Source organism: Podarcis pityusensis (genome assembly GCF_964106645.2).
Source record: "Podarcis pityusensis genome assembly, chromosome: 1".
NCBI classification, from domain to species: Eukaryota; Metazoa; Chordata; class Lepidosauria; order Squamata; family Lacertidae; genus Podarcis; species Podarcis pityusensis.
Genome location: NC_138028.1, coordinates 8,710,919 through 8,736,356, shown reverse-complemented (window position 1 = coordinate 8,736,356; position 25,438 = coordinate 8,710,919). Strand labels below are relative to the sequence as shown.

General features: G+C 38.3%; 1 protein-coding gene across 1 annotated transcript; it reads left to right on the top strand.

Moving 5' to 3' along the window:
* Positions 1-397: 397 nt before the first annotated feature.
* Positions 398-25,438, top strand: LOC308474616 (protein SIX6OS1). The gene is made up of 22 exons (XM_081001148.1): positions 398-421; positions 2,071-2,128; positions 2,717-2,773; positions 3,596-3,722; positions 5,164-5,253; positions 5,628-5,815; positions 7,045-7,087; positions 8,163-8,283; positions 11,043-11,137; positions 12,310-12,443; positions 13,584-13,663; positions 16,004-16,089; positions 16,197-16,261; positions 17,115-17,185; positions 18,209-18,339; positions 18,493-18,625; positions 20,322-20,379; positions 22,046-22,113; positions 23,288-23,418; positions 23,573-23,705; positions 24,285-24,339; positions 24,789-25,438. The coding sequence occupies exons 2-22, from the start codon at positions 2,080-2,082 to the stop codon at positions 24,977-24,979; spliced, it is 2,106 nt and encodes a 701-aa protein (XP_080857274.1). The 5' UTR covers positions 398-421; positions 2,071-2,079; the 3' UTR covers positions 24,980-25,438.

Genomic DNA, 25,438 nt, shown 5'->3' with positions numbered 1-25,438 from the left:
TGAGTTGATTCATTAAAAAAAACAAATACAAAGAGATCTGTTCCCACTGATTTCAGTCAGGTATTCAAAACTTTGGGGCTATACTCATGACCACCTTTAATTTCCCAATTTTGGTGCAGTATGATATTGCATTTTCCTAGTAGTCAAACCACAGTATTATGTACTTTGGAAAACTGGATACTTCTTCCTCCAGGATCATAGCTGTTAACAATGACTGTATACAGGGCTTTTTTCAGCCAAGAACCACACACTTAAGTGGCCGGTAGTAGTACTCTTTAATACTTCAATCTTTTTTTTAAAAAAATGTGTGCATTTATTTAATCCCGAGCAAATATGGTTTAGAACTGCACTCTTCTTGTGGGGTTGCCCAGGGAATCAAGCAGACGTGCAATCTGAGTCATGGCAGGGGAATTGCCCAAAGGTGCTTGGAGAAGATTATGGTTGTTAATATAGATGATGATTATGATGATAATAATAATAATAATAATAATAATAATAATTTTATTAAATTTGTATACTGCCCTCCATCCAAATGTGCTTGGAGAATACTCTTGTTGATAATTTAGTAGATTATAATTCTAATAATTTATTAAATTTGTATCCTGCCCTTCACCCGAAGGTGCTTGGTCATGGGGTTGCCATATGTCCAGAATTTCCTGGAAGACTCACTTTTGTGTCTGGATTTTCACTTTTTGAAATATGTCAACCCTATTAAGTTTGGAGAAGAATACTGTCGTCGTTATTTTTATATATTTCTCGTCACCACCAATTAAATTTGTATACCACCCCTTAATCCAAAGAGCCCAGGGAGCTTCACAGAGGGAGTGACTAGGGAGCAAAGCCTTCTTGGACGCAGCGGGCTCAACCCCTTCAGGGCTTCCCGCCAAATGAATCTCCTCAGGCGGCGCAGCTCCCCTCCCCCGCCCGCCCCGCTGCCGTTAGGACTTAAAATAAAGGCGGGAAACAGGCTGCCGAGCGCCTGAGGCGGATCACCGCAGCCAAACGGCGGTTAAAGCACCGCGAGAAGCGCCTCAGAAACGCGCGTCTTTCCTCCGCCTCCTCAGCTTTTCCCGCGCTTTCCCCCCTCCAGGGCGGCGCCATTTTGCTTTCTGCTGAACAGTGTTTTAAGAGGTTGACTCTCAGCCTCCCTGTGAGCCTTACTGCCCCCTTTGAATAAACAGGACCCCCCCCTAAACGAAGTGGGGGGGTTGTTTTGTTTTTTGACGAAGGACAGCAGGTCTGGTGCCATACACGCCGCAGATTATTTTTATCTGTTCTTCTGAAACCGTGTTTGTGGTGGTTTTTTTGTCATCACTATTTTTATTACTGTTGTTGTCAGACTGCCTTTAAATCACGTTGGGGGTGAAGGCTGTAGTTTGAAAGTATTTTTAAAGTGGCCTTTGGTTGAGGGGGCTGTATGGAAATTTAATAAACAAACAAAGAAAGAAACAGGGTTTTGTAGAAATGCAGATTTCACCCAGAACCATCATGTTATGTGGTCTGGAAACTTTACACCTGACTTAATTTTGAATTTAGACAAAAATGTCGCTGTCGTGCTAAGCACTCCTCCTGACTGATCATTTAAGGATCGTGTTTATCGTTACCTGTGAAAACATTTATGATGGGCAAAAGATTGGTGAACGTGGGGTGTAACTTTGAACACTTTTAACATTGGAAAGTTTGTGATGCTTATTCAGATACATTAAAATTTATTAATGGTAAAAAGCAGCTTAAAGACTCCAGCTATCATTATGAACAGGTCAGTGGAAAAAACTGCCTCAGACAAAGTGGGATAATTTTACAAGAGGGTTAATGTTAGCTTCATATTCCCTCCTTTTTCACGAAAATTTCACCCCTGCCTTACAAAGCATCTCCCGCGCTAGCATAGCCTGTAATAATAATAATAATAGAATTTATATACTTTACTACCCTACACCCAGGCCTTTACAGCAAGGGGTGGGTTTTCTTTTCATTTGTCTCCAATTTTCATTTTGTATTGGTGGGGCTATTATGTCATTGTGAGTTTGTTCTTTTATTATGTTCTTCCTTTTCTTTTCCCTCTTCATGTAGGTTTACAAAATGGCTGATGTCATGTTAAACAACCTGAACAAACTACTGCTGCAGCTTGGTATGTTGCCGTGTGGTTCAGCTTTGGAAACAAGCAAGGGAGAGTCCTTCAGTTACCTATAGTTTTTGATTATTTGCATATATTGTTTGCCTCACAGTGTTATAACACATTTAAAACACTTTTTCTTTACAGTACTAATGTAGCCGAGTCCCATATGGATCTGTGTTACTGGGTTAAGATAGAATTACACTTGACGCCAAACTACATGTTATAAGGTCCTAACAGTCACTTCTAAGCAAATTTGAGAGAGGAGAATTAATAGCAAAGAATGGTGGGAATGGTTTAATTCTTCCTCTCCTTTCCCCATCAGCAGTTTTCTGCTTTGTACAGGTTTGGATGGATGTTTATAAGGGAAATGCATCTGAAATACAGGAAAAGCAGCTTTGGGATGTGGAAGGAGGGGAAGCAGCTGATAGGGTATAGTTTAATATAGGCAAGCCATAGGCAAACAGCTTGAATACACCTAGCACTGAAATAAAATATAGTATTCAAGTGACTAAGTTACTGTTTTAAAATGCAAATTAGTTTTCACACTTACCGTAATATCTGAAGGCAATGATATCATTCATCTATATGTTTCTGCTACAGTGTTTCAGCTGCAGCAAGCATCTTACTCCAAGGAACATTTGAGGCAACAGATACAGAGTGAGTCGACTTTAATACATAAATTTTGTCAGAATCTTGCATTTGTTGCAGTTTAAGCTCTCATATATACTTCTGCATGCCCTTTGCCTTTCCTTGATAGAAACATCCCTCTTATCCTTGGTGGGTTGTAATGGAAACTGGTCCTCATTGTCGAGAAGTTGTACTCTTGGTCTGAGAATTGGTTATGATTCACAACTTGTGGTGTCTATCCAAAGGCGTGTCTAACAAAAAAACACACACAAACAAAAACCACCATGCACAAGGACCTGCTACCTTATTGAAACAAATGTAGCAGCCCTAGAAAGCAGGGGAGCTCCAGGTGCATAGTAGACCTCCAGTATCCATAAGAACAGGCATAGGCAACCAAAGTCCTCCAGATGTTTTGGGACTACAATTCCCATCATCCCAGACCACTGGTCCTGTTAGCTAGGGATAATGGGAATTGTAGTCCCAAAACATTTGGAGGGCCGAGGTTGCCTGTGCCTGCATAAGAAGGTGCTGGATCAACATTCTGGGTGGAATTTAGCATCAAGCTCTTTCAAACATTCTATCTGCAAGCATTTCTGCTTGCTGGTCAGAATTATACCCTCTCCCCCAACCCCAAACTAATTTTGGGAGAGTGTGTGGGGAGCAGAGGAGGGCAAGTCTTGTTGTGTAAGCAAGTCTTTGTGCACAGCTTCTGCTGATGAGACTGTTAGGTAAATTCTGCTCTATAGCTCTAACCTTGGAACATATTGGGTGGTTCCAGTTGTATAGTTTGTATCCCAGTGACCTATTCCGATCTTAAATTCCATCAAACATGAAATAAACATTTTCTTTCAGTATATTCTGCAAATACTGCAGGGAAAAAGATTGAGATCTGTCAGCTACAAGAAGAAATTAACAAGAACAAGGAGGCAATTGCTAGCCTACGCAAACGAAACAATAGCTGTAGAGAGAATTGTAATGCGTAAGTATATGGTAAAAACTTTATTTCTGAAACCGCAATTGGCTATAATATACCTCTTTGTAATCAAGCAATTATGGATTTAGCTAGTAAGAAGGGGTGTGAAGTTATTTTGTTATAGACAGAGAAGATACATAGCACTTTCTGAGGTTTTAAAGTGCTTTCAGTACATTATCTCTATAATCTTACAGCAACTCGGTCAGTCAGTATTATTATTTACATACTGCGTATGGGTGGTAGAGTGTCTGAATGGGTCTGACTGGATTAAACCCTTTCAGAGGCCCCTAGGCAGTCTCAAACTTGGGGGGGGGGGGCTTGTGTGTGTGCTTCAGTGGGATAACATTGAACTAAGAAAGCTTGGTTGTAATTTTCTTTCAAGATCAAATCAATATTATTTTGATCTGTTGTCGTGGGGTCCCTAAAAGGTGTGGGGCCCATAGGCCAGTGCCTACTCAGTCTGTTTGGTAATCCAGCACTGCATGGTTCACACCAGTTTCTTAACTACTATGTCTTTCTTTCTTTGTTACACTTATACCCTGTGTTTCTGGCAAATGGCGATCCAGTCAGCTAGCAGCAATAATACAAATGCAGTGGTACCTTGGTTTAAGAACAGCTTAGTTTATGAACAACTTGGATTAAGAATGCTGCAAACTCAGAAGTAGGTGTTTTGGTTTGTGAACTTTGCCCTGGAAGCAGAACATGTTTCACTTCTTGTTAAGTGTGTTCCATTTGTAAATTGAGTCCCCTACTGCTATGGAAAAACACACTCTGGTTTAAGAACGGACTTCCAGAACGGATTAAGTTTGTAAACCAAGGTATCATTGTATAATAAAAATATCAAAATACAATAAAACAGCAATAAAATACAAACTGAAAAACATAAAATACGAGACAAATAACCATTTAGAGCCAACCACAACTTACTTGCAAATCAACATGTGGGTCAAAGGACTGTACTGTATTAATAAAAATGCATTTGCCAAACAGTGGAAAGTCATCAGAGACAGGGATAACTGGGCCTCCCTTGGCAAGGAGTTCTGGGGTCTGAGAGCAGCAACTGAGAAGGTTTTCTGGGTTCCAGTTAGTTTTATTGTATTAATGAGTATTTTTGAGTGTGAGTATTTTGTGATATGAAAAGTTGGTATACATGTTAGTACTGAACTTTACACTGGATACAAGCTACATGCAATTGAAATCAATGAGAAAAGCACAGAAGTTTTAGCTTAGGCTCACAAAGGTGACTGTGAGCCAAAAGTATATCCCGGGTTCCTGTTTCTCAGAGGACATCATCACATTATCTTCTGGTAGCAAGAACGGAGAGTGTAAATAGAAAGGTGCTGTTATGAATTACCCATTTTTATGATGGTTTTGTTACTTATGAATATAATTAAACTATGCTTTTAATAATTAGATTCTTACTGTAGTTTTAAATTTGTTACCTTAGCTGGAAACCAACATACATGATTCTTAGTCAGCATGAAGAATATTTGCAGAAGGAACTTCAGAATTACCAGGAATCAACAGAAAAAGACAAGTATGTAGAAATGTTTGACAGCTGTATATTAAGACTTCCATAAAATATTGCTGATTATAAACAATGAATTTGTTACCTATAAAAATGTGAACACTCAGGAAGATAAGGATCTATTCTTTAATGGAGAATTATATTTTGGGGTACACCACCACTTCAATGGCAATTGCTGACTACATCCTATCACTGAAAAGTAAAAGAAAAATACAGGTGGTTTCTCATATTCCCAACTATGTTGTAGTTCAGTTAAGGCAACACATATTTTTTTCAAATTTCCCCTGTGTTGAACTGAGCAATTGTCTCAAGTACTGGCCTTGCTTTGAAAAGATAGTTAAGTGGTGTCTAAGGCGGGTGATTGTATTTCCTTGTTTTAAAAGGAAAATGTACCAGGATTACACAACTCAGTATCAAGAGACTTTTAAACAGCACCAAGAAAAATATTTAGCAACTGCCATTGCTCAGGAATATCACCAGGAAAAAAATGAATTTGAAGAAATCCAAAACCGAGTTCTGAAGCAGTCTGAGCTACTTAAAAAGAAAGAAGCTGAAGTGATAGAGCTTCGAGGTAAAAACATAGTTTCTATAATGCCAGTTATCCCAACTGAAATAAAAGATACATGGTGGAATTCACTTAATGAATTCCATCAGTGGAAGCCGGGTGCAAGGCCTTCTGCTTGTTCAATGAGGTTCTTACCCTTTCTTGTGCACCCCCACAAAATGGGGTCTGGGTGTTTTGTGGGGAGAACTACTAGAATGGCACATGACAGGAGGAGAGGGGAAAACATTCTATAAGAAAAGCCAAAATGCTTTGAATTCATCCACAGAAATAAAACAGAGTTTGGAAGGGATCTAAAAGTTAATTCAACAGATTGCAGTGAGTTGGGATTATTTTTCTTTAAGGGTATGCCCAGATCAATAGTTTGCCCTTCAATCCACCTGATGTTATTGCCATTGTTTATTATTTATTTAATTTGTATACTGCCCTTCATATGAAGATCATAGGGCAGTTCACAATATAACAACGAATACATACTATAATAAACAAAAACAGTACCCCCAATTTAAAAGGTGTATATAGTTTAACTAGCCAAAGACCTAGGAGAACAGGAATGTTTTAGCCTGGCACCTAAAGATATGTAACAAAGATGTCAGATGAGCCTCCCTGAGGAGAGTGTTCCACAAATGGGGAGCCGCCACAGGAGATGCCTGTTCTTGTGTTGCCACCCTCTGGACCTCTCACAGAGGAGGCACACGAAGAAGGGCCTCTGATGATGATCACATCCCAGATGATGGTCTGGGTCGGTTCATATGGGGAGAGGCAGTCCTTGAGGTATTGCAGTTCTGAGCCATAAAGCTTTATTGTTAAAACTATCACTTTGAATTGAACCTGGAAACTAATTGGCAGCCAGTGCAGTCGGTCAAGGATTGGAATGATATACTCAAACCATCTTGCCCCAGTGAACAATCTGGCCACTGAATTCTGCACCAGCCAGTTTCTGAACCATTCAGAGGCAGCCTCATGTATAACACGTTTCAGTAATCTAACCTAGAGGTTACAAGAGCATAGACGACAGACGTTAGGCTATCCTTGACCAGATTCATGCCACCGAGGCCACCTGAGCCTCAAGCAATAGCAATGGATCCAAAACAGGATCCATTGTGCAGATTAACATGGCGAGAACATGATATAGCACAATCTGGAATGAAAAGCTATTTTTAAAAACCTTTGTGACCAGTTTTTACCCAAAATGCGTAAAAATGAGATTAATTCATGAACAACTTTCCTTCCTCCAGAACCTGGTCCGTTCCAGTCACTTTTGCAGTGGGCATTACAGATGTATCCGTATACTCAGCTTAAAAATTGTCTGTTTAAGAGTTGCGCTGTGGTTTTTCTTATCTTTGTTACTGACTTTATGATTGCTGAAAGATGTTGAAAAACACAGGTATCTACATTGTGTTCCAGCTCTTAAAGAAGTCTATTGAACTGTAATTGACGTAGAGGGGTAAGAACAAATCCTATAGTTCAGGCCATGTAGCTACTGTAATCAACAAGTCATGAGCAAGGAAGAAATATTAGTTTAACTTTGGTTTAGAACTGCCCTATTTACTGCTCTATTTGCTATTCACAAGTAAAGATTTGTTCTAAATTATTTACAATAAATGCTAAAAGTTCTGTGCATTTATTACTGGTACATTTTTGTCATATATAATTCACCATGAATCTTCAGGATAGGGTGGGATAAAAATGGGATAAGTATGATGTTTATAGATTGAATACACAAAGGCCTTTTGTGCTAGTTGTTATTTAATTTAATTTAATTTAATTAATTAAATTAAATTATTCAGAATGGTCTTAATTCTTGCAATAGCGTTCTTAACATTGTTTTAGATTTTCGGAAGCAGAGCCGAGCCTCAGCTTGCCCAAAGCAATGTAATAAATCTAAGGATTTACATGTTGTTCATATCCAGTTCTTTAGCCACAGGAGGACACTGAAAGCTCAATCCTTCAGTTCAGTTCAGTTGAAATACTAGAACTCATTTCACACAACCAGCACAGTTGTGATATGACAACTGTCCCCTCCATCAGGCATGAACAAAGGCTGTGATAAGTGGTTTATCTGAACATTAAGCCCTAAATATTGCATGGCATGCCACTGTTTATCATCCAAATGTGGATTCCAGCACATATCTGTCTGGGTTAATAGCAAATGATTCAGACAACATGTTCAGCACAAATGTGGCTGAATCTGGGTTGAGATTAAAAGTTACCCAAGTTAAACAACGTAAGTGTGAATAAGTTCATTTATTTCAAAGGCTTAAATCCAAGTGAGCACACTAAAATGTGTTTCCCTTTAGCATTTTACTTTGACTGTTTGTTGTGTATGTTTTATTGATTCCTTAACTTAAGAAAGTGCTTCTTTGAGGCACAACACAAAAGAAATTCTTACGCATGCAGTGGTTCTCAGGCAGCAATCACTTGAACTAGAAAAAACAGCAGAAGAACTACAAATGAAAATTAATTATTTCAAACAGGTAAAATGCCTTTTAAATTCCATGCTATGTTACCATCTGCTAAAACACTACTATATCACTCACAGTTGCTAAAGATATATTGCATTCTTTCAAGCTCTGTTCCATAGTTGGTAATTATTGTGTTCTTACTATTTTAAGATGACAAAATGGGATTTCCTCATTTCCTCTGAAGCATTGTGGATGATACCCAACCCACACATCAGATAACATAATCACCCAAGGTCTCTCATTTCACTCAGATCTAGCAAATCCTGACCCCCCCCACCCTGATGCAGTTCCTTGTTCCTGATGCTCTCCACCAGTTCACCTCTCAACAGAGCCCCACTGCCTCCCAACTCCCACAAATTTAAAAGAAATATCTTCATCCTATGTTAAGCGCCTGACAGGATTTTAGAATCTGACAGGTAACAACAGACATGGGGGGGGGGGCCGGAGAGAGACTGAAGACCCAGCTACATAGTGGTTGACTGATTAGAAGTTAAATAAAGGAACTGAGAGATAATATATAAATGTCAATGAAATTTCTTTGTTGTTGCCAGGAAAACTTTACACTACATTTTATTGAAGACACTAATAGCTCCAGCTACAATTCTTTTTCCTTTATCTTTTGAGTATGTAGGTCACCATTATTGTCCCCTATTGCAGATTTGGGGCAGTAGCTCAGAAATAGTGGCTTGCCTAAGGCTACCCACAGAGTTCATGGCTGAGCAGAGATTTGAACCATTTCACTGCTCAGTGTTCTGGTTTCTTTCTCTTTCTCTTTCTCTTCAATCAATGTAAAAGAAAGGCCATATTGCCATGTCATATTCACACAGTCACAAGCAGCATAAACACCCTCATTTCAGTCACACACATACCTATAGCAATTCAAAAGAACCTTTTCCCTCTTGCCAGAGTTGGAATTAAAAACCACCTAGCATACCTCCCCTTCAAACACCTAAAATCCTGCATCCTATTCACAATGTAGTCTGATCCATGCATTATTATTGAACAAGGAGAACTGGTCAGGCTAGGTCAGCTTTTTAAAATCTGTATATCAGTTCCCACTAAAAAGTCCGAAAGGTTCTGCATAGTCTAGTGTCATGCCACACAGTAACACCTGTAAAAATATTGTACGTGTCAGGCAAAGTATGTTGTACATAGCATTATTAATAAATGTATGACCTGGCGTGCTCTGGTCCATGGGGTCACGAAGAGTCGGACACGACTAAACGACTAAACAACAACAATGACTTGGGCCTCAGGCCCATATAGCTTTTGAAGAACTGGATTCAGAGCCTTTCAATCCCTTTCAACAGGGTTCTTTATAGCACTTGCTTTTCTGAACATACCCCATAGAGATCTAAGATTGGTTTTATATGTTCCTCAAGCCTCCACAAGGGTGGAGGACCACTTAAGACTTCTAGAGACTAATGCATCAGGTTAGTTGCCAGACTGGGGAAGTATTCAGCTGGCTGTATACTACTGTCCATTGCAGGCATATTCTGCTGATTCTACTATCCATAAGCTGTAGTGGTGGACTTTGGAACTCACTTAGGCTACATATGCAACATATATTTAATGCACCCACCCACAGAATCCTGACAATGTTAGTTTGTTAAGGGTGCTGGGAATTGTAGCTCTGTGAGGGGTAGACTACACTTCCCAGGATTCCTTTTATAGGGTGGGAGCAAGAAATGTGCTTTAAATGTATGGTGTGTACACAGACTCAAATAGTGGGCACAATAGCCCCTAGAACCCTTTCCCTCTTGCCAGAGTTGAAACATCTTTGTGGATTACTAGGCAGCTACAGGCAATGAGACAGCAGAAACAAAGATAAGAGTGCAAATGAAGAAAAACATCTGAAAATTTCAGCCAAAACAGCATAGAGCCCATTTGAAGGCTTCCGTGGTGGTGATAGAGAGATGACCTTTTCTAATAGGTTGTTGTCTTAAAACTTAATAATTTTTTTTGTAGTTTAGATTCTGATTTTAATAAGTTTAAAGAAATGTAATAGATCCTGTCATGCCCTCCCATGAACAAAAGGGCTCCTGTCATTTACAGAAGTGATTGCAATCTGACAGATGAAGGTGATTTTTACTAGTTCCCTGTAGCCTCCCCACCTTCTATACTGCTTCAGAGGTTCCCACAACTCTCAATAACAGATTCATAGGGGGCTATGTGCAGTAGAAAGTGGGAATCAGTGAAAATTGCTTCCCTTTCTTTTGTCAGGGCACGTGTTCTCCTGTGAGTAGATCAAGTTCTGAATCTAAGCTACTGTAATTGATTCCTTTTTTATTTTACTATTGGTCTAAGTCATTCTGAGGGCTTTTTAAGGTGGAAAGGTGCCATTAATTAAACAAGGGCAAGCAGAGATAGACCCTTGGGTTTCTTGGGTTAGTGTAGACAAGTCATGGAAAAATAAGACTGCCTTTCTATGCTGGAAGCAACTTTACAACTTTTAAGGAACCACCAGATTTTTCAGTGAAGCCTATGGGGTGCCCTGTAGTGCATAATAAAAGAGGGGCATTGTATTAAACATAATGCTACAGTGAATATTCTGTTAGTGCAAGGGTTTTTCCCTTTGTGGTAGAAGATTCTGTCCCCGTCTCCTCATCTCTGTACTCCCTAAATCTATTCTGGGGGTTCCTCCAATCCATGAGAGCTTGGGGGGGGGGAATCCCCTTAAACTAGTGCTAATCCTTGAACTAGTACAAGAAGTTAGTTGAATACTGTCCATGGATACAGTTATATCATTTGTTTATATAATTTTTCTTTAGCAAATTGAAAAGATTAAAGAAGATCAACACAATCCTGAAGTGATAGAAAAAGAAAATGCAAAAGATCTTGAAGCAAGGAAGGCATCTGATGAAAGGCAATATTTTAAAATTGATTTTATCACACATAAACAAGTCCCGTAAACTGTAATGCTATAATCCTATCTATATAAACATTCAGACATATCTGCACAACAAACATACATCATGTTTATACCCCTTTAACTGCCCAGGCTTTCCCTGAAGAATAATAGGAGCTGTAGTGTTGGAAGATTGTGCAGATTATATTGTATTGATTCCTTACATTATCTTGTATGTGAGTCCCCCTCCCCCCAAAAATAACACTAGAGTTCCCAGAGGAGAGGGAATAGTTATTGTCAGTGCTCTATAACAGTAGAAAGTGGCTCCTGCATTACTCTAATGTCAGTGCAGATCTTCTGATCAGCACATGAATAAGAGGGGCTAGTTCTGAACCGCCATTGCAGTTGTAGTTGAGAATAGCATTGCCTTTATACCTTTTTATCAAGGAAGAAATATTTATTTTAAAAGCTTTATCTCTATCTTAAGATACTTTACTGAAGTCTAAGGGTGCAATTCTGACTTCACTTAAATATTTGGCAAATCTCCCATTGAACTAGGGTTGCCATATTTCAAAAAGTGAAAATACAGATACAGAAGTTGTTGAGGTTTTTGTTTTTTGTTGTGGTGGTGGTTTTTTTTTTTTGCAAAGATGCTGAGCTATTCTTAAGGACTTTTGCCAGAATCTACACTTGACATTGGTTGCCATACGTCTGGATTTTCCCAGACATTTCGGCGATTTCTGCCCAGGCACTGTTTCCGATGGCCAAATTCCGGTTATGTCTGGGAAATTCTGGACATATGTCAACCCTATAATATACATACTGTGCTACCTTTCTGCATTTAATGTCACATGTCTTTGTTTTATTGCAATTAATGCAAGATCCTCTATACTGCATTTTAGGATGGGGATTTTTTTTTAAAAGGAAGGTAGAGGGATGTATTAAATGTTTTGTCCCTATATGGCTCCATGTTACGTTCTTTCTGTTCTATAATTTGTCATGTTTGTGTCATGCCCATTGGCAGGTATTACCCAGCAAATATATTATAATGGATTCTAGCTTAGGCAGAGAAGGTACATCTTTTCAATGTTTTGTCCTTTACCTCATTAAGCCACCCCTGGTTGGATTTTTTGAAAATCCACTCACCTTGTTTACTGTTTGCTTTCATTGTAGCTTTTTTCTTCTTTCAGCTTGTTCAAAGAGAGTCACCATGTGTTAAAAGAGAAACATCAGATGTATGAATCATTACAGCTTCCTAGCATTTGTCAGAAATTAGTCCAAAGTTTCTCAACTCTGAAGCCATTGTTTCAGCAAACGCAGAGAGGTATAATTTATATCTGTAAAGAAAATATTTTGAGGTTTCATTTTTAGGTAAGGAGTAATGTAGATGTTAATTATCCCATAGTAAGCAGTCCCTGCCACATCTGAGGGGGACTCCACACTCTGTGCAGTAGACACAATCATTGTATGGGCACTAATGTTTCTGAAAGCATACATATGATTATTATTGGGTGGGTGGGTGGGTGGGTATTGTTTTTGTTTGTTACTTCTTGTTGGCATATGTCTGTCTCGAGAAACGATGGAGTGCTGCTGGAGACAAACTGCTGTGTTAGCACCAACATGACCTCCCCAGGGCACAAGCGTGGGCAGTGTGTGTATGGCAGTCTTGGGCTGCCCAGATGACAAGATCCTCCCCCTCTCGGTCTTACTGATGTGGTCCAAAGAAAAGCAGAGCAATACATTTGGCACCAGCTTGGCTGCAGGAGTTGCCAGAAGTAGGCATACAAGGTGCCATCCAATTGTGTTAAGGACTCCAGATTTGTGTAGGGTTTACTCCTTAGGCTTTTCTTCTTCCAAAGATATCCTGCAAGGCAGTGGATGTTTAGGACCAGAGTTTTTCTTCTCCTAGATGGGCTACCTTTCCAGGTTGATGAGCCCCATCTGCCCCTCAGTTCCCTCTACAGCATGTGCAGAAACTGCCTTCTTGACCATTGGACCCACTATTGGTCTCATCCGCTCAATCCACCACAGCCTGTCTTCGCATGCAGGAGAAGTCTGAGGCTCATCAGTTATCCTCACCTGGTTTAGCAGCTATGTTTTTATATTGTAAACCACCCTATGCTTTGCAGTTAATAATAATAATGTAGAATGATCACAATTGTTATATAGGCAAATGCATCAGTGTGTTTTCTGTACTCTGAATTGCCTACACCAAAGGTAACAGATATAGTATTGAGAGACTTTTCCACATAATACTTTGTGCCAGTTCTTCTCAGCAGTCATCCATATATATTTTAAGAAACTGGTATATTTGTCCTGAAGTTTGTTATCTTCAAGCTGATAGCTTTCTGATTACCTTCATGCTGTTTATAAGCATTTATTGTCAATTTTGTTTTCAGTTGTTTAATAATAAAGCTAAATTATGTAATGGCTAATTATATCAAACTGCCATTAAATAATATAGGTATGGAAGTGAGAAAAGATTCTGCAGGACATTCAGCAGTGACCAGTATATACTTCAGCCATGTAGAAAATGAAAGACAGGTATGCAAATGGAAAGCAGGTGAGACCAGGGGCAAGACAGGAGCAATTTTTTGTATCTATTGTTTAAAAGATGATTTGATTTAAAAGAAGCAGTCAATTTTCACATTGTAACATTCTACGTATATATAAAACAAGCAACAGAAAAACAAATCTAGATGTCTAAATGTTTTATTATTATTTTTGTATTGCTTCATTTATGTGCCACCACAAAAACTAAAGCCATAAAGATACAGTAGGATAAATACTAAAATAAAAACAAAACATACAAAAACAATCCAAGTAAACAACAGAGCAACATTTTTTTAAAGCTTCTGGAAGAGATAGGGTTTATAACTTCACTGAAGCTAAACACAACTCAGGGCCATGTCTCAGTTGTAAAAGGTACCAGGTTCAATAGTTGATATCAATGTGGGACTGGAAAAGACTCCCCTCGGAAACTCTGGAGAGTTACTACCAGTTAGTGTGGATAATATTGAGCTAGATGAACCAGTGGTCTGACAGAATAAACAGTGTCCTAAGCCCTTAAAGGAGGCCATTCAGTTCCAGCAAAATACCCTTATCTTCACCTCCGATGTCCCCATTTAATATAATGCAGCTATATGGAGGAGGACTCCACTGATACAGATTCTTTTTATTTTACTTCCGTATATTTCTCACCTTTCTTCTTTCCTGGAATCCAAGGCAAAGTGCATGTAATTCCCAGGTAGTCATATATGGGCACCGACTGAACCCAGATCTGCTCAGCTTTAGCAGAATGGTGGCCTCGTGCCTTTAGCCTATACAGGCTATCTAACAGGCTTATATGAGGAAGGGTGATTTCTGAGATAGATTTGGGTCTTAGTTTGTGAAAAACCTAAAAAGTGAAAAATAGCACTTTGATTTAGATTTGGAAGCTAAATGGTAACCATCACAGTAGCCACAAAATATGTTCTCGCTTCCAACATGAGGTGAGCTTCAGGTTCTCTCCCAGCCCTACCTGGAGATGCCAGCGATTGAACCTGGGACCTTTTACATACAAAGCATGTACTCAGTTGCTGAGCTATGGCCCTTCCATAGTTGATCCTAGAAGCATGGAGTTACCAGACACAATCCTTCTTCTCTAGAGAGGGGCACAAGCTACATCTATACAGCCATCACCTTATCTTAGGTATTTTTAATGCAAAACAATAAAATGCAAGGTCACTGATTCAGTGGGAGGTGTTACACAACCAGAAAATTTGTTCTGCCTGTTCTTCCCCTCCCAAGAATTGCAGGGCAATCTCACCTATCTATCCAGACAGGACTATGCATATGGGTCTGGCCCTGAGTCAGAGACTCCATGCAGATATACAGCAAGAAACACACTTCACCCACCCAGTCTACACCACTACTACACTGGTCCATCCCATTCTTCCCAGCTAACAAGGTATAGGTTTGATAGAAAGGGAAAGAGCTCTACAAACCCTCAAACCCTGATTCTTGTAAACCACTTAGAGGCTTTGTTACAATTAAGTTGTACATAAAATTAAATAAATAAATATTTATGTTTTTCATCCTTTGATATAGACTTATGTGATGCCAATAAGCAATTTGAAGTTCCATTGACTTCAGTGAGAGAAATATAGGTAGTCTCTTAATTCTGCCAGAAAAATCAATGGAACTTGCAAGTGCTTAAGTTTGACTTCATTGTGCCTTTGTTTTCATAAAATCATAGAATTGTAGAGCTGGAAGAGACCATGAGGGTCATCTAGTCAAACACCCTGTAATGTAGGAATCGCAATACGTGGTTCCCCCATCCAATCTGAAACATACCAGACCCTGCTTAGCTTTGTAAATGTGCTAGCAGTTTTATTGCTGTACCACTATGTGGTTCTTCAGCATGCCAGAACAATGTTCTACATCCTTTTCTTTTGACCTTCCTTGCTATAAATATGCATTGTCTTTCCCTTTTAAGAGTACATCAACTCACACTATAATGAGGTCTCCTAATATATTTCATATAATAGGTATATATCAGAGTTTGTTTTTGAAAGCCTAAGTAAAAAGTAAATGCTATACTCACTTCAGTTATACAGTATATTCTTTATTTAACACATAACAAAAATGAGCCTATTAAGTAAATATACAGCAATGCAAATTAATTTATTCACTATAGCAATTTTCTTTTAGTGTTTTGTTTTTTTTAGGGAAACCAAAAGGACAAATTGGAGCAGATCTGATGGCAGGAAAAATAATGTTTCAAAATCATGACCTGTAAATAGAGGTCAAAAGAGCTGTATTTGTACAGCCTAAGGAAAAGTCAACATGTCTGAATTTATCATTTTGTACTTCCCTTCATTTGAAATATGTCCTCTGTTTTAGAAATGTAATGACACCATAGGAACTAACATAGCAAAAAATGCCCAGCTTTCGTCTGTAACAAGCTTGCAAAACCAAACACCACTAAGGTAACTTTTAAAACAAATCATATTTTCATTAGTGAAAGTGTGGATTAAGAATCTTGCATGAAGATAATGTTTTTGAAACAAACTCGTTATCCTGTTTATTGTCTTAGGTTGCTATCTTATCAGAAGCAAACAAACAACAGGCAGTGGTTTGAGGCTGAGGCTGCAGAAATAGGTATAAAATGCAACTGAAACGTTAGAATACAAAACACTTTAAAATACTTTATACATAATCATATAGCTAAAGAAAAGAAGAAAACTTCATCCTGCTTATTGACTTACTGTGTAAATTACAAATTGAATAAATTAGAGTTCTTGATTTTAAAATAATGAAGAATTGTGAACTTATGGACGATTATGCCTAACATTAAATTGTGTCGCAACAACCACTATGTTGGTTGATGGTTATATTTGTGGTGGTGTTTCATGGCCACAATTACACACAGCATATGGGATCAACTAATTAGTGTCAGTCATCATCACTGCTTAATCAGGAACACTTGTCATCAGCAATTGCAGCATTTTACAAAGTAGATAAAGAATAGAACTATGAATGACTTGCCTATATAGTGTATTAAAGGTTTTCCAGTCAATATGGACCCACTTACACAGGATACCTATGCAGCCTTGTTTCTCAATGTGCCACTTATAGGACCCTTATTTGGCCCTTTGAGCCTCAGTGTTGTTCCTGAACCCCTTTGCTTTTGTTTGTGGTGCCCAGAATACCACATTCCTCACAGGTGCATGGATCACCCCCCAGGGCAACAAATCAAGAGGACTATCTTGCAGTCTGTGGAATTGAACTTCATACTCATGCTACACATTGCCTTTAGAATGAGGCTAATGTAAGGGACATGTAAGGGATGTGTTAAGTGATTTGTAGAAGACATCATCATACTCTGCTGCTAAAAAACACAAATAAACCAACTCTTATGTTAGTAGATCAATGGTACCAACAGTGCTACTTTTGAATATTCTTTTCACATGTGATGGGCCTGATTTTTTTTAATGCAAGCATTTTTTTCTAGGAGGAAAAAAGGTTGAGTATATGGAACGAGAAGAAGGAAACAGGACAGAGGATTCTGCACAAGCATTTCAAGTCCATTTACCTTTATTTTTGCTTTATCTATTTATTTTTCTTAAATAAATGCCCAGATAACAGTTTTTCAGTTCTAACATGCTCTATAATGCAATGTCATTTGTAAGCTCTCCTGTCTGAAAGTAGATGCAATAAAAAGAATGGGTCCTCTTTTCACAAGGAGGGGCTATGCTTGGTGATAGAGCACATGCTCTAAAATGATCAATGATAAGTTCAGCCATGGAGGCTCTGCTCAGTGGTGCTGTTGCCCAATGAGATTTGACAGATGATGGCATGTGAGGGCCTTTTCAGTGGTAGCCTCTAAGCTGTGGAATGCTGCCCCCAACGAGGTGCATCTTGCACCAACAATGCATAGCTTTTCTCAACAGGTCAAGATGCCCCTCTTTGCCCATGTTTTTAGTGAAGTACTGTTTTTAGTGATATATAACCCATTTTAGGGATCTTCAAGTGAAAGGAGGGTCAGAAGTTTAATAAATAAAAAAATACTGAAGGCCCTAGATTCAATCCTTGGTAGGGATAAGATCCTGATTGAATCCCCGGGGAGCTGCTGCCATTCAGTGTGCATACAAAATTGAGTTAGAACAATGCCCTTTTAGCATGGTGCAGCTTCATAAAGTTCACACACATGTTAGTGGTCCCCCATTGCTCAAATGCATGGTTCGTATCCAGCAGGAGCTATGTGTTCCATATCGTGGGCTCAGGCTTTTTTAATTCAGCAGGCATTTAAAGGCAGTACAGAAATTGTTTAAATAACTAATCAAATTTGTGTGTGGTTTCTATATACAGGTGATTGAAGGGTTTTTTCATTTTTTCACTTCTATTATATATGGATGGATGCATGCATACATTTAAGAACGTTTCTTATCCACCTTTACTAATGTTGTTTTAAGCACAGCAGTCTTATACCTGATGAATATAAAAATTGTTCTCTTTTTGAAAAGCCCCAATAAGTGTGTCTTGGTGTTTAAACAGCTGTGAATGCCATACAAACATGGTCTTGTATGTAAAATTTCTCTTTAACAGGATGGGCAGGCAACAACTGACTGTCATTTTGCAGAAAGAGAAGACGATGCTGAAAGCTATCCCAGAACTCCAGAGCCTCACATACTTCCAAAGACACCTACTTCTAGTAGGGTGGAAACTCCATTGGAACTGTAAGGATTCTTAGTTCAGATATGAGCTTTGTCATTCTTCCACACTTTTGGAGTGAACACCCTACAAAGCCCAGATTTTGACTGCTTTGCAACTTAACACCAATTCCCACCCTCAATTGCCAATAAATTTCTCCTCTTATTTCTTTACAACAGAACTCCATCAAAAGGTGAAGGATCAATGTCAAAGTCCCCTGCTTTTCCTTTCCTTTCTAGCTTTACTGCAAAGTCCCTTGGATTTAATTTCTTTGAGTCTTCTGTACTTGGAGCGGAAACTTCACTAGGCCAGGTAACATTGAATTTTCAAAATGCAGAGCTGTGTGAGCTTGAGAAATGTATTCATGATGTAGTTAGTGTCAGACTAGAGCTGAAAAGGTGCAGATTTAAATTCCCAATCAACTGCAAACCTCATTGGGTGAGGAATGGATAAAAGCTTGGGGGAGAAACCATGGCTTCCACAACTATGAGTTTTTTTGGAGAGCGAAGATATAAATGTAATAAAATAAATATTAGAAACACAGCATGAATAATAAGTGTAATCTGCGGGTATAGCCAACCTAATAGGCATTTTCATGTAAGGATACAATTCTGAAATGCAAAGTTCAAAATTTCTCTTTAGGGATTGGTATAGATTCTTAAGCAATAATAAAAAACTAGTTCATTGGGAGTCATTTGCAAAAGGATAACCCAAACTCTTTTGGATGTCCAGTCCCCTGGGATTTGTCTGAAATTAGTGATCTGTCCTTGGAAGTCACATTCTTTTACCAAAGATTGAGAAGAGAAGATTTGCTAAAACAGGCCACATACAGAATTAATAGCCTGTCAACCTGTAAAAGGATGATTACAAAGTTGCCTGTGACCTTCTCCGCAGAATCTTCCATGAAGTCTACCACTGACATCAGTCAGGTTCAAATTAGACATGCATCTCCTTACCTGCCTCTCTTCCTTGATGGAGTTGAGTTTTTCTTTTGTTACTTGTTTGAAAAGCAGCCTTGGTGACTCCAGTCAAAGTGTCCCAGTTCATGATAAACATGGTCATATGCATTTAGTTTTAAAAAGGTAAAGGGACCCCTGACCATTAGGTCCAGTCATGGCCGACTCTGGGGTTGCGGCACTCATCTTGCTTTATTGGCCGAGGGAGCCGGCGTACAGCTTCCGGATCATGTGGCCAGCATGACTAAGCTGCTTCTGGCGAACCAGAGCAGCACACGGAAACGCCGTTTACCTTCCTGCCAGAGCGGTACCTATTTATCTACTTGCACTTTGATGTGCTTTCGAACTGCTAGGTTGGCAAGAGCTGGGACCGAGCAACGGGAGCTCACCCCATCGCGGGGATTCGAACCGCCGACCTTCTGATCGGCAAGTCCTAGGCTCTGTGGGGCTAACCCACAGCGCCACCCGCGTCCCTTGCTGCCTTTAGTTTTACTTGGAAGTAAATTATTATTGCATTTAGGAGTGGTATGGCAATCTCAGTCCTCAGGTTGCAAAACTAGTAAAATGTAATGTTTGCTTTTGATTTGCTTTTTAACATGCACAAAATAATAAAAATATTACATTCAGGGTATAAGCCTCCATCAACCTACCTGGGATTAAAGCTGAATACAGTGATAATAAAGAGTAAACATGCATAGGATTGCTGTGAACATCTTAAAGAAAACGTAGCCATGTCTTTACTTTGACTTCTGGAGCACTTGGTGGAATTAATGTCTCACTAGTAGAAGGGATAACCCTTAGAAGTAACATGCATGGAGTTTAATAACAAGGCTGGCAAAAAAGGCAAGTTCTTACAGCTAGGGTTCATTTTTGGAATTTCAGTTTCACTACATCAGCAAATCTCCTGTAGTAGTATGTTTACTATTATTATTACCTCGCAGCATTTTAAGAACTTGGATAATTAAAACATGGTGCTTTTCAAATCCTGAATTTACTAATTTATTGATGAGTTTTCTAATTAATTCACTTATATAATGAATATTATGTTTCAGTTAGGTGAAAGAGATTCTGCTGGCAATTTAAATCCTACTTCATTACACAAAGGTATTGGTAAGCTTTTACCATGAAATGTTTTGTCAATTGTCGTCGTTTAGTCGTTTAGTCGTGTCCGACTCTTCGTGACCCCATGGACCAGAGCACGCCAGGCACTTCTGTCTTCCACTGCCTCCCGCAGTTTGGTCAAACTCATGCTGGTAGCTTCGAGAACACTATCCAACCATTCGTCCTCTGTTTTGTCAATAGCTTCCATTAATTCACATATTGCTGATAGGCACCCAGTAGCTTCATTCCTTTAACAAAATGTTTAAATTGGATTCACACGGTATCATAGAGCTTCACACGGTATCATAGAGCTCTTGGGCTTAGTGGTTTCTGTCTATCCATTCCACTTGCTCTTGTGATTTGTTAAACTTTAATTGTTCCAACCAACTCTCACAACAATTTATTTCACTCTTTTGAAGCAGTGGTCTGAATATTTGAAATGTAAGGGTTCTTTGAACACTGTCAGTCATGAAATCCTGTCCTTTAAGAGCAGTGGGACAATATCGGAATCTGTGTTATGTCTAATACTATTTATTTTTTTTAGTATTCAGGCCATTTTTAAAATAATGTAATTGTAATTAATCTCCAGTATTTTTTATTGTATTCCTTATAAAGTCAATTCAAATATTATTCCCTTCAAGGAAATTTATTTAGGAAAAGGGAGAATGATTATTAATTTGCATTTTCTTTTCCATCATGCTCTTCCGGTCAAGCTTTTCAAGATGAGAAAGATGACATCAGTTTTCCTTTTCCAGTTGGATCATTCCAAGGCTTTCAATCCTTCCATTTTTTTTGCTTTTTAGAAATTGTTCCTTAACTGGGCTTAGAGTTCCTGTGCTGTGGAAACACTCTCAGTCTCCTGACCTACCAGGGTTTGCTAATTATATAGCTGTGAAGGAAAACTTCATACTGATTATCCACTTATTGAATGATTTACAAACTGCATAAAATAGAATTCTTGGTTTTAAAAGCATGAAGACTCATGATTGTTTGGACTGCTGTGCCTAAAAATAAATAAATAAATTTTTATTTAAAATATATATTATGTTGACTGATAGTTGAATTTGTGGTAATGTTCCACTGCTGCAATCACACACATGTGGTATCAGCCAATTAGAGTCTGTAATCACTGCTTAAGTGGGAAAATCAGCCACCACCAATTACAGTATTGTGCAAAGTAGTTAAAAAAATAGACCTGTGAATGATTTGTTTATATATGATGTTAAAGGTTTTGCAACTAATATGGATGCACCTACAGAAACCAGCTTTTTTCTTCTTCTAAATATGCTACTTGCAGGCCAAATTCTTCAAGTTTCTCTGGTCATTTGAGCATCTCTTCAGTATAGTTATTGTACCTCTTTGCTTTTGTTTGTAGTGCCCAGGATACCCCATTACTAACAGGTGCACAGGTCAGCCCCTGGTACAGTAGATCAAGAGATGGATTATCTGTTTTATTGCACTGCACTGCCTTTAGGTTGAGGGTATAGGCTGATGTAAGGGACACCATGATGGATTAAGTAATTTGTGGAACATACCATTATGCTCTCTGCTCCTAAAAAATACAAATAAGCCAACTCTTACATTAGTAAATTTATAGTATGAAGAGTGCTACTTTTGAATATTATTTTCACATGTGATGAGCTGAATCATTTTTAATGCGAACAATCTTCTCTAGAAGGAAAAAAGACTGAATATGTGGAACGAGAAGGAAGCAGATCAAACGATTCTGCACATGTGTTTCAAGTCAGTTTAACTTTATTTTTGTTTTTTCTATTTATTGCCTTCAAATTCATGCCTGGTTAGCACAGGTTTCTGCAGTTTTATCATGTTGTATAAATGCAGTGTCATTTGAAATTAATGTTTTACATGTGAGCTCTCCTGTTTGAAAGTAGTTGCAATAAAAAATAAAGTGTTTTCACAAGGAGGGGCTATATTTGGTGATGGAGCATATGCTCTAGAATGATCAAAGATAACCTTGGCCAGGGAGGCTCTTTTCAACGGTACTGTTGCCAAATGAGATTTGACAGATGATGGCACGTGAGAGGGCCTTTTCAGTGGTAGCCTCTAAATTTCAGAATGCTACCCCCTCCGAAGTTAATCTTGCAGCAACATTATATAGCTTTCCTCAACAGGTCACTTTTAGTGGAGTGGGCTAAAGTGCTATTTCTTGTAATTTGATTCAACTCACACCTACTGTTTCATTGTATTTTACAGTGGTTTTAAATATTGTGTTATATGTTTTAAGTGACATGTAACCCACTGTAGGGACTTTCAAGTGAAAGCCCACCCCCACCCTGATTCAATGCTTGGTAGGAATAAGAAAGATCCTGATTGAAACAGTGGAGAACTGCTGCCGCTCAGTTTGTATACAAAATTGAGTTAGATGGTATTTTAGTCTAGGGCAGCTTTATAAAGTTCACACACATGTTAGTGGTCCCTGTGGCTCAGATACAGGAGCTCTGTGTTCTGTATTAAGGTTCCAATTTTGTAGAACATCTCTGCAGCCGATATCAGACAGTCCTCCCTCCTTGTTGATATTCTTTATTTTAGCAGATATTTTAAAGTGATTCTGATTTTGTAGTCGTCTTTCAACTGATAAGCTTAGAGAAAACTGTAATCAAACATTATATTGTTAAATAACTCAAATGTCTATATGTGATGTCTATATACAGGTGATTGAATTTTTCACTTTTCACTTCCATTATACGTATATGGATGGATGGATGCATGCATACATTCATTTAAGAATGTTTCTTATCCCACCTTCACTACAGTTGTTCCAAACTTGGCAGTCTTATGCCTGATGAATATAAAGATTGTTCTCTTTTTGAAAAGCCCCAATAAGTATGTCTTGGTGTCAACACAGCTGTGAATGCCATATAAACATGGTCTTGTATGTAAAATTTATCTTTAACAGGATGGGCAGGCAACAACTGACTGTCATTTTGCAGAAAGAGAAGACGATGCTGTAAGCTTTCCAAGAACTCCAGAGTCTAACATACTTCCAAAGACACCTGCTTCTAGTAGGATGGAAACTCCATTGGAACTGTAAGAATTCTTATTTCAAATATTGTTAATGAGCTTGTCATTTTCCAGAGCACATGGTAAAAGACTCTACCAAATCTAGTTTTGGGATGTTTCCCATTTTAACACCAATTCCCTCTCCACCATTCTTACTAAATTTCTCCTTTCTTTACAACAGAACTCCATCAAAAAGTGAAGGATCAATGTCAAAGTCGCCCGCTTTTCCTTTCCTTTCTAGCTTTACTGCAAAGTCCCCTGGGTTTAATTTCTTTGATTCTTCTGTACTTGGAGCAGAAATTTCACCAGGCCAGGTAATATTGAATTGCCAACATGTAGAGCTGTGTGAAGTGATCAGCTTATTCATTACTAAAATATGGTGCAGTCAGTGTCAGACTAGAAGTGAGGAGATTTGAATTTCAATCCCCAATCAACCACAAACCTTATTGGTTGAGGACTGGATAAAAGGTGAATAGGGGAAACATGGTCTCTACAACTGTGAACTGTAGTAAGGATAGTGTTCAGAAAGGCAAAGTGGGATGTTTTCTTTAGGGACTGGTATGCCTGGCGTGCTCTGGTCCATGGGGTCACAAAGAGTCGGACACGACTAAACAACAACAACATAGCTTTAGAAGCAATAATCGGAACTAGTTCATGGGGAGTCTACCTTTTTGCATGTCCAGCCACCTGGATTGTGTCTGAGATTTGTGACATATCCTTAGAAGTAACACTCTTACCAAGACTGTCACAAAACATACGGCGTTTGAGAAGAGAAATTTTGCTTTAACTTGCGCTGTGCAGCATTTCCCTTAATAGCTGGTGAACTTGTAAAAGGATGCTTACTAATTTATTGCTTGGTTTTGCAATTAATTCACATATATATTATGTTTCAGTTAGGTGAAAGCTATTCTGGAAATTTAAATCCTATTTCATCACACAAAGATATTGGTAAGTTTTTACCATGAAATAAATTGTTCAGTCAATAGCTTCTCTTACTGCATATATTGCTGATAACATGTGTGCTGATAGCCACCCAACACCTTCCCTCTGTGGGCTTAGATGATGATGATGATGATAATAATAATAATAATAATAATAATAATAATAATGGCTTAGATTTCACTCTACACTTTTCACCTGCTTTTGAGATTCGTCACGCTTTAGCAATTCCACCTTTAGGAGTGAATATTTGACATAATTTCTTTGAACACTGTCGGTCAGAAATTCTTGTCCTTTATGAGCAGTAGGACAATCTCAGAATCCATGTCATATCTAACTGAAATAATACTATTCTTTGGCAATTTTTTTGAAATAATGAAATTGTAATTAATCTCCAGAATTATTGATTGTATTCCATATAAAGTCAAAAGTTAATTCAAAATATTATTCCCTTCAAGGAAATTTATTTGGGAAAATGGAGAATGATGATTCATTTGCGTTTTCTTTTCCGTCGTGCTCTTCCGCTCAAGCTTTTCAAAATGGGAAAGACGACTTCAGTTTTCCTTTTGCTTTTGGGTCATCCCAGGCTGCCTCACTAAAAGGCTTTCAATCTTCATCACAAAGCAGAAAGTCATTTTCACTTTTTTAATTATGTTCCTCAAATGGGCTTAGAGTTCTTATGCATTAACAAATGTTTTTCACCTTGCACCTAAAACAAAAGAAGATTACAAAGGAAAAAGAGAACAAATATTTTCATCCAAGTGATGACATTGTTGCATTTAAGTCTATTGATTTTAAATGGCTCCAGTTAAGAAAGTTAAAGGTAATTGTTTAACTATATTAAAACCTTTGACAAACTTTTATTTTATGAGCAGCATGTAGTGTAAGCTTCAAAACTTTAATCTGAAATAGCTTCTTCAACATGTTTGGTGCTATGTATTTATCAAGAATTTTACTGTCATCTCAACTTTGTAAAGACTTTTGGTAAAACTTCTACAAGTTGATATAGCAACAGAAAGTTGTCACTATTGTCACAGTTGTTTCCCTTTTTAAAAAAAAAATACTGTCCTGTAAGACATTTAAATTTTAAATAAAAAATTAATCCATA

What these genes read in the sequence shown, in the direction of transcription:
- LOC308474616 (XM_081001148.1), top strand. Translation starts at nt 2,080, where the DNA reads ATGGCTGATGTCATGTTAAACAACCTGAACAAACTACTGCTGCAGCTT. An exon ending in TGTAGAGAGAATTGTAATGC is followed by an intron (nt 3,723 to 5,163) that starts GTAAGTATATGG and finishes TTGTTACCTTAG; the next exon opens with CTGGAAACCAACATACATGA. An exon ending in CAAAACCAAACACCACTAAG is followed by an intron (nt 16,090 to 16,196) that starts GTAACTTTTAAA and finishes TTATTGTCTTAG; the next exon opens with GTTGCTATCTTATCAGAAGC.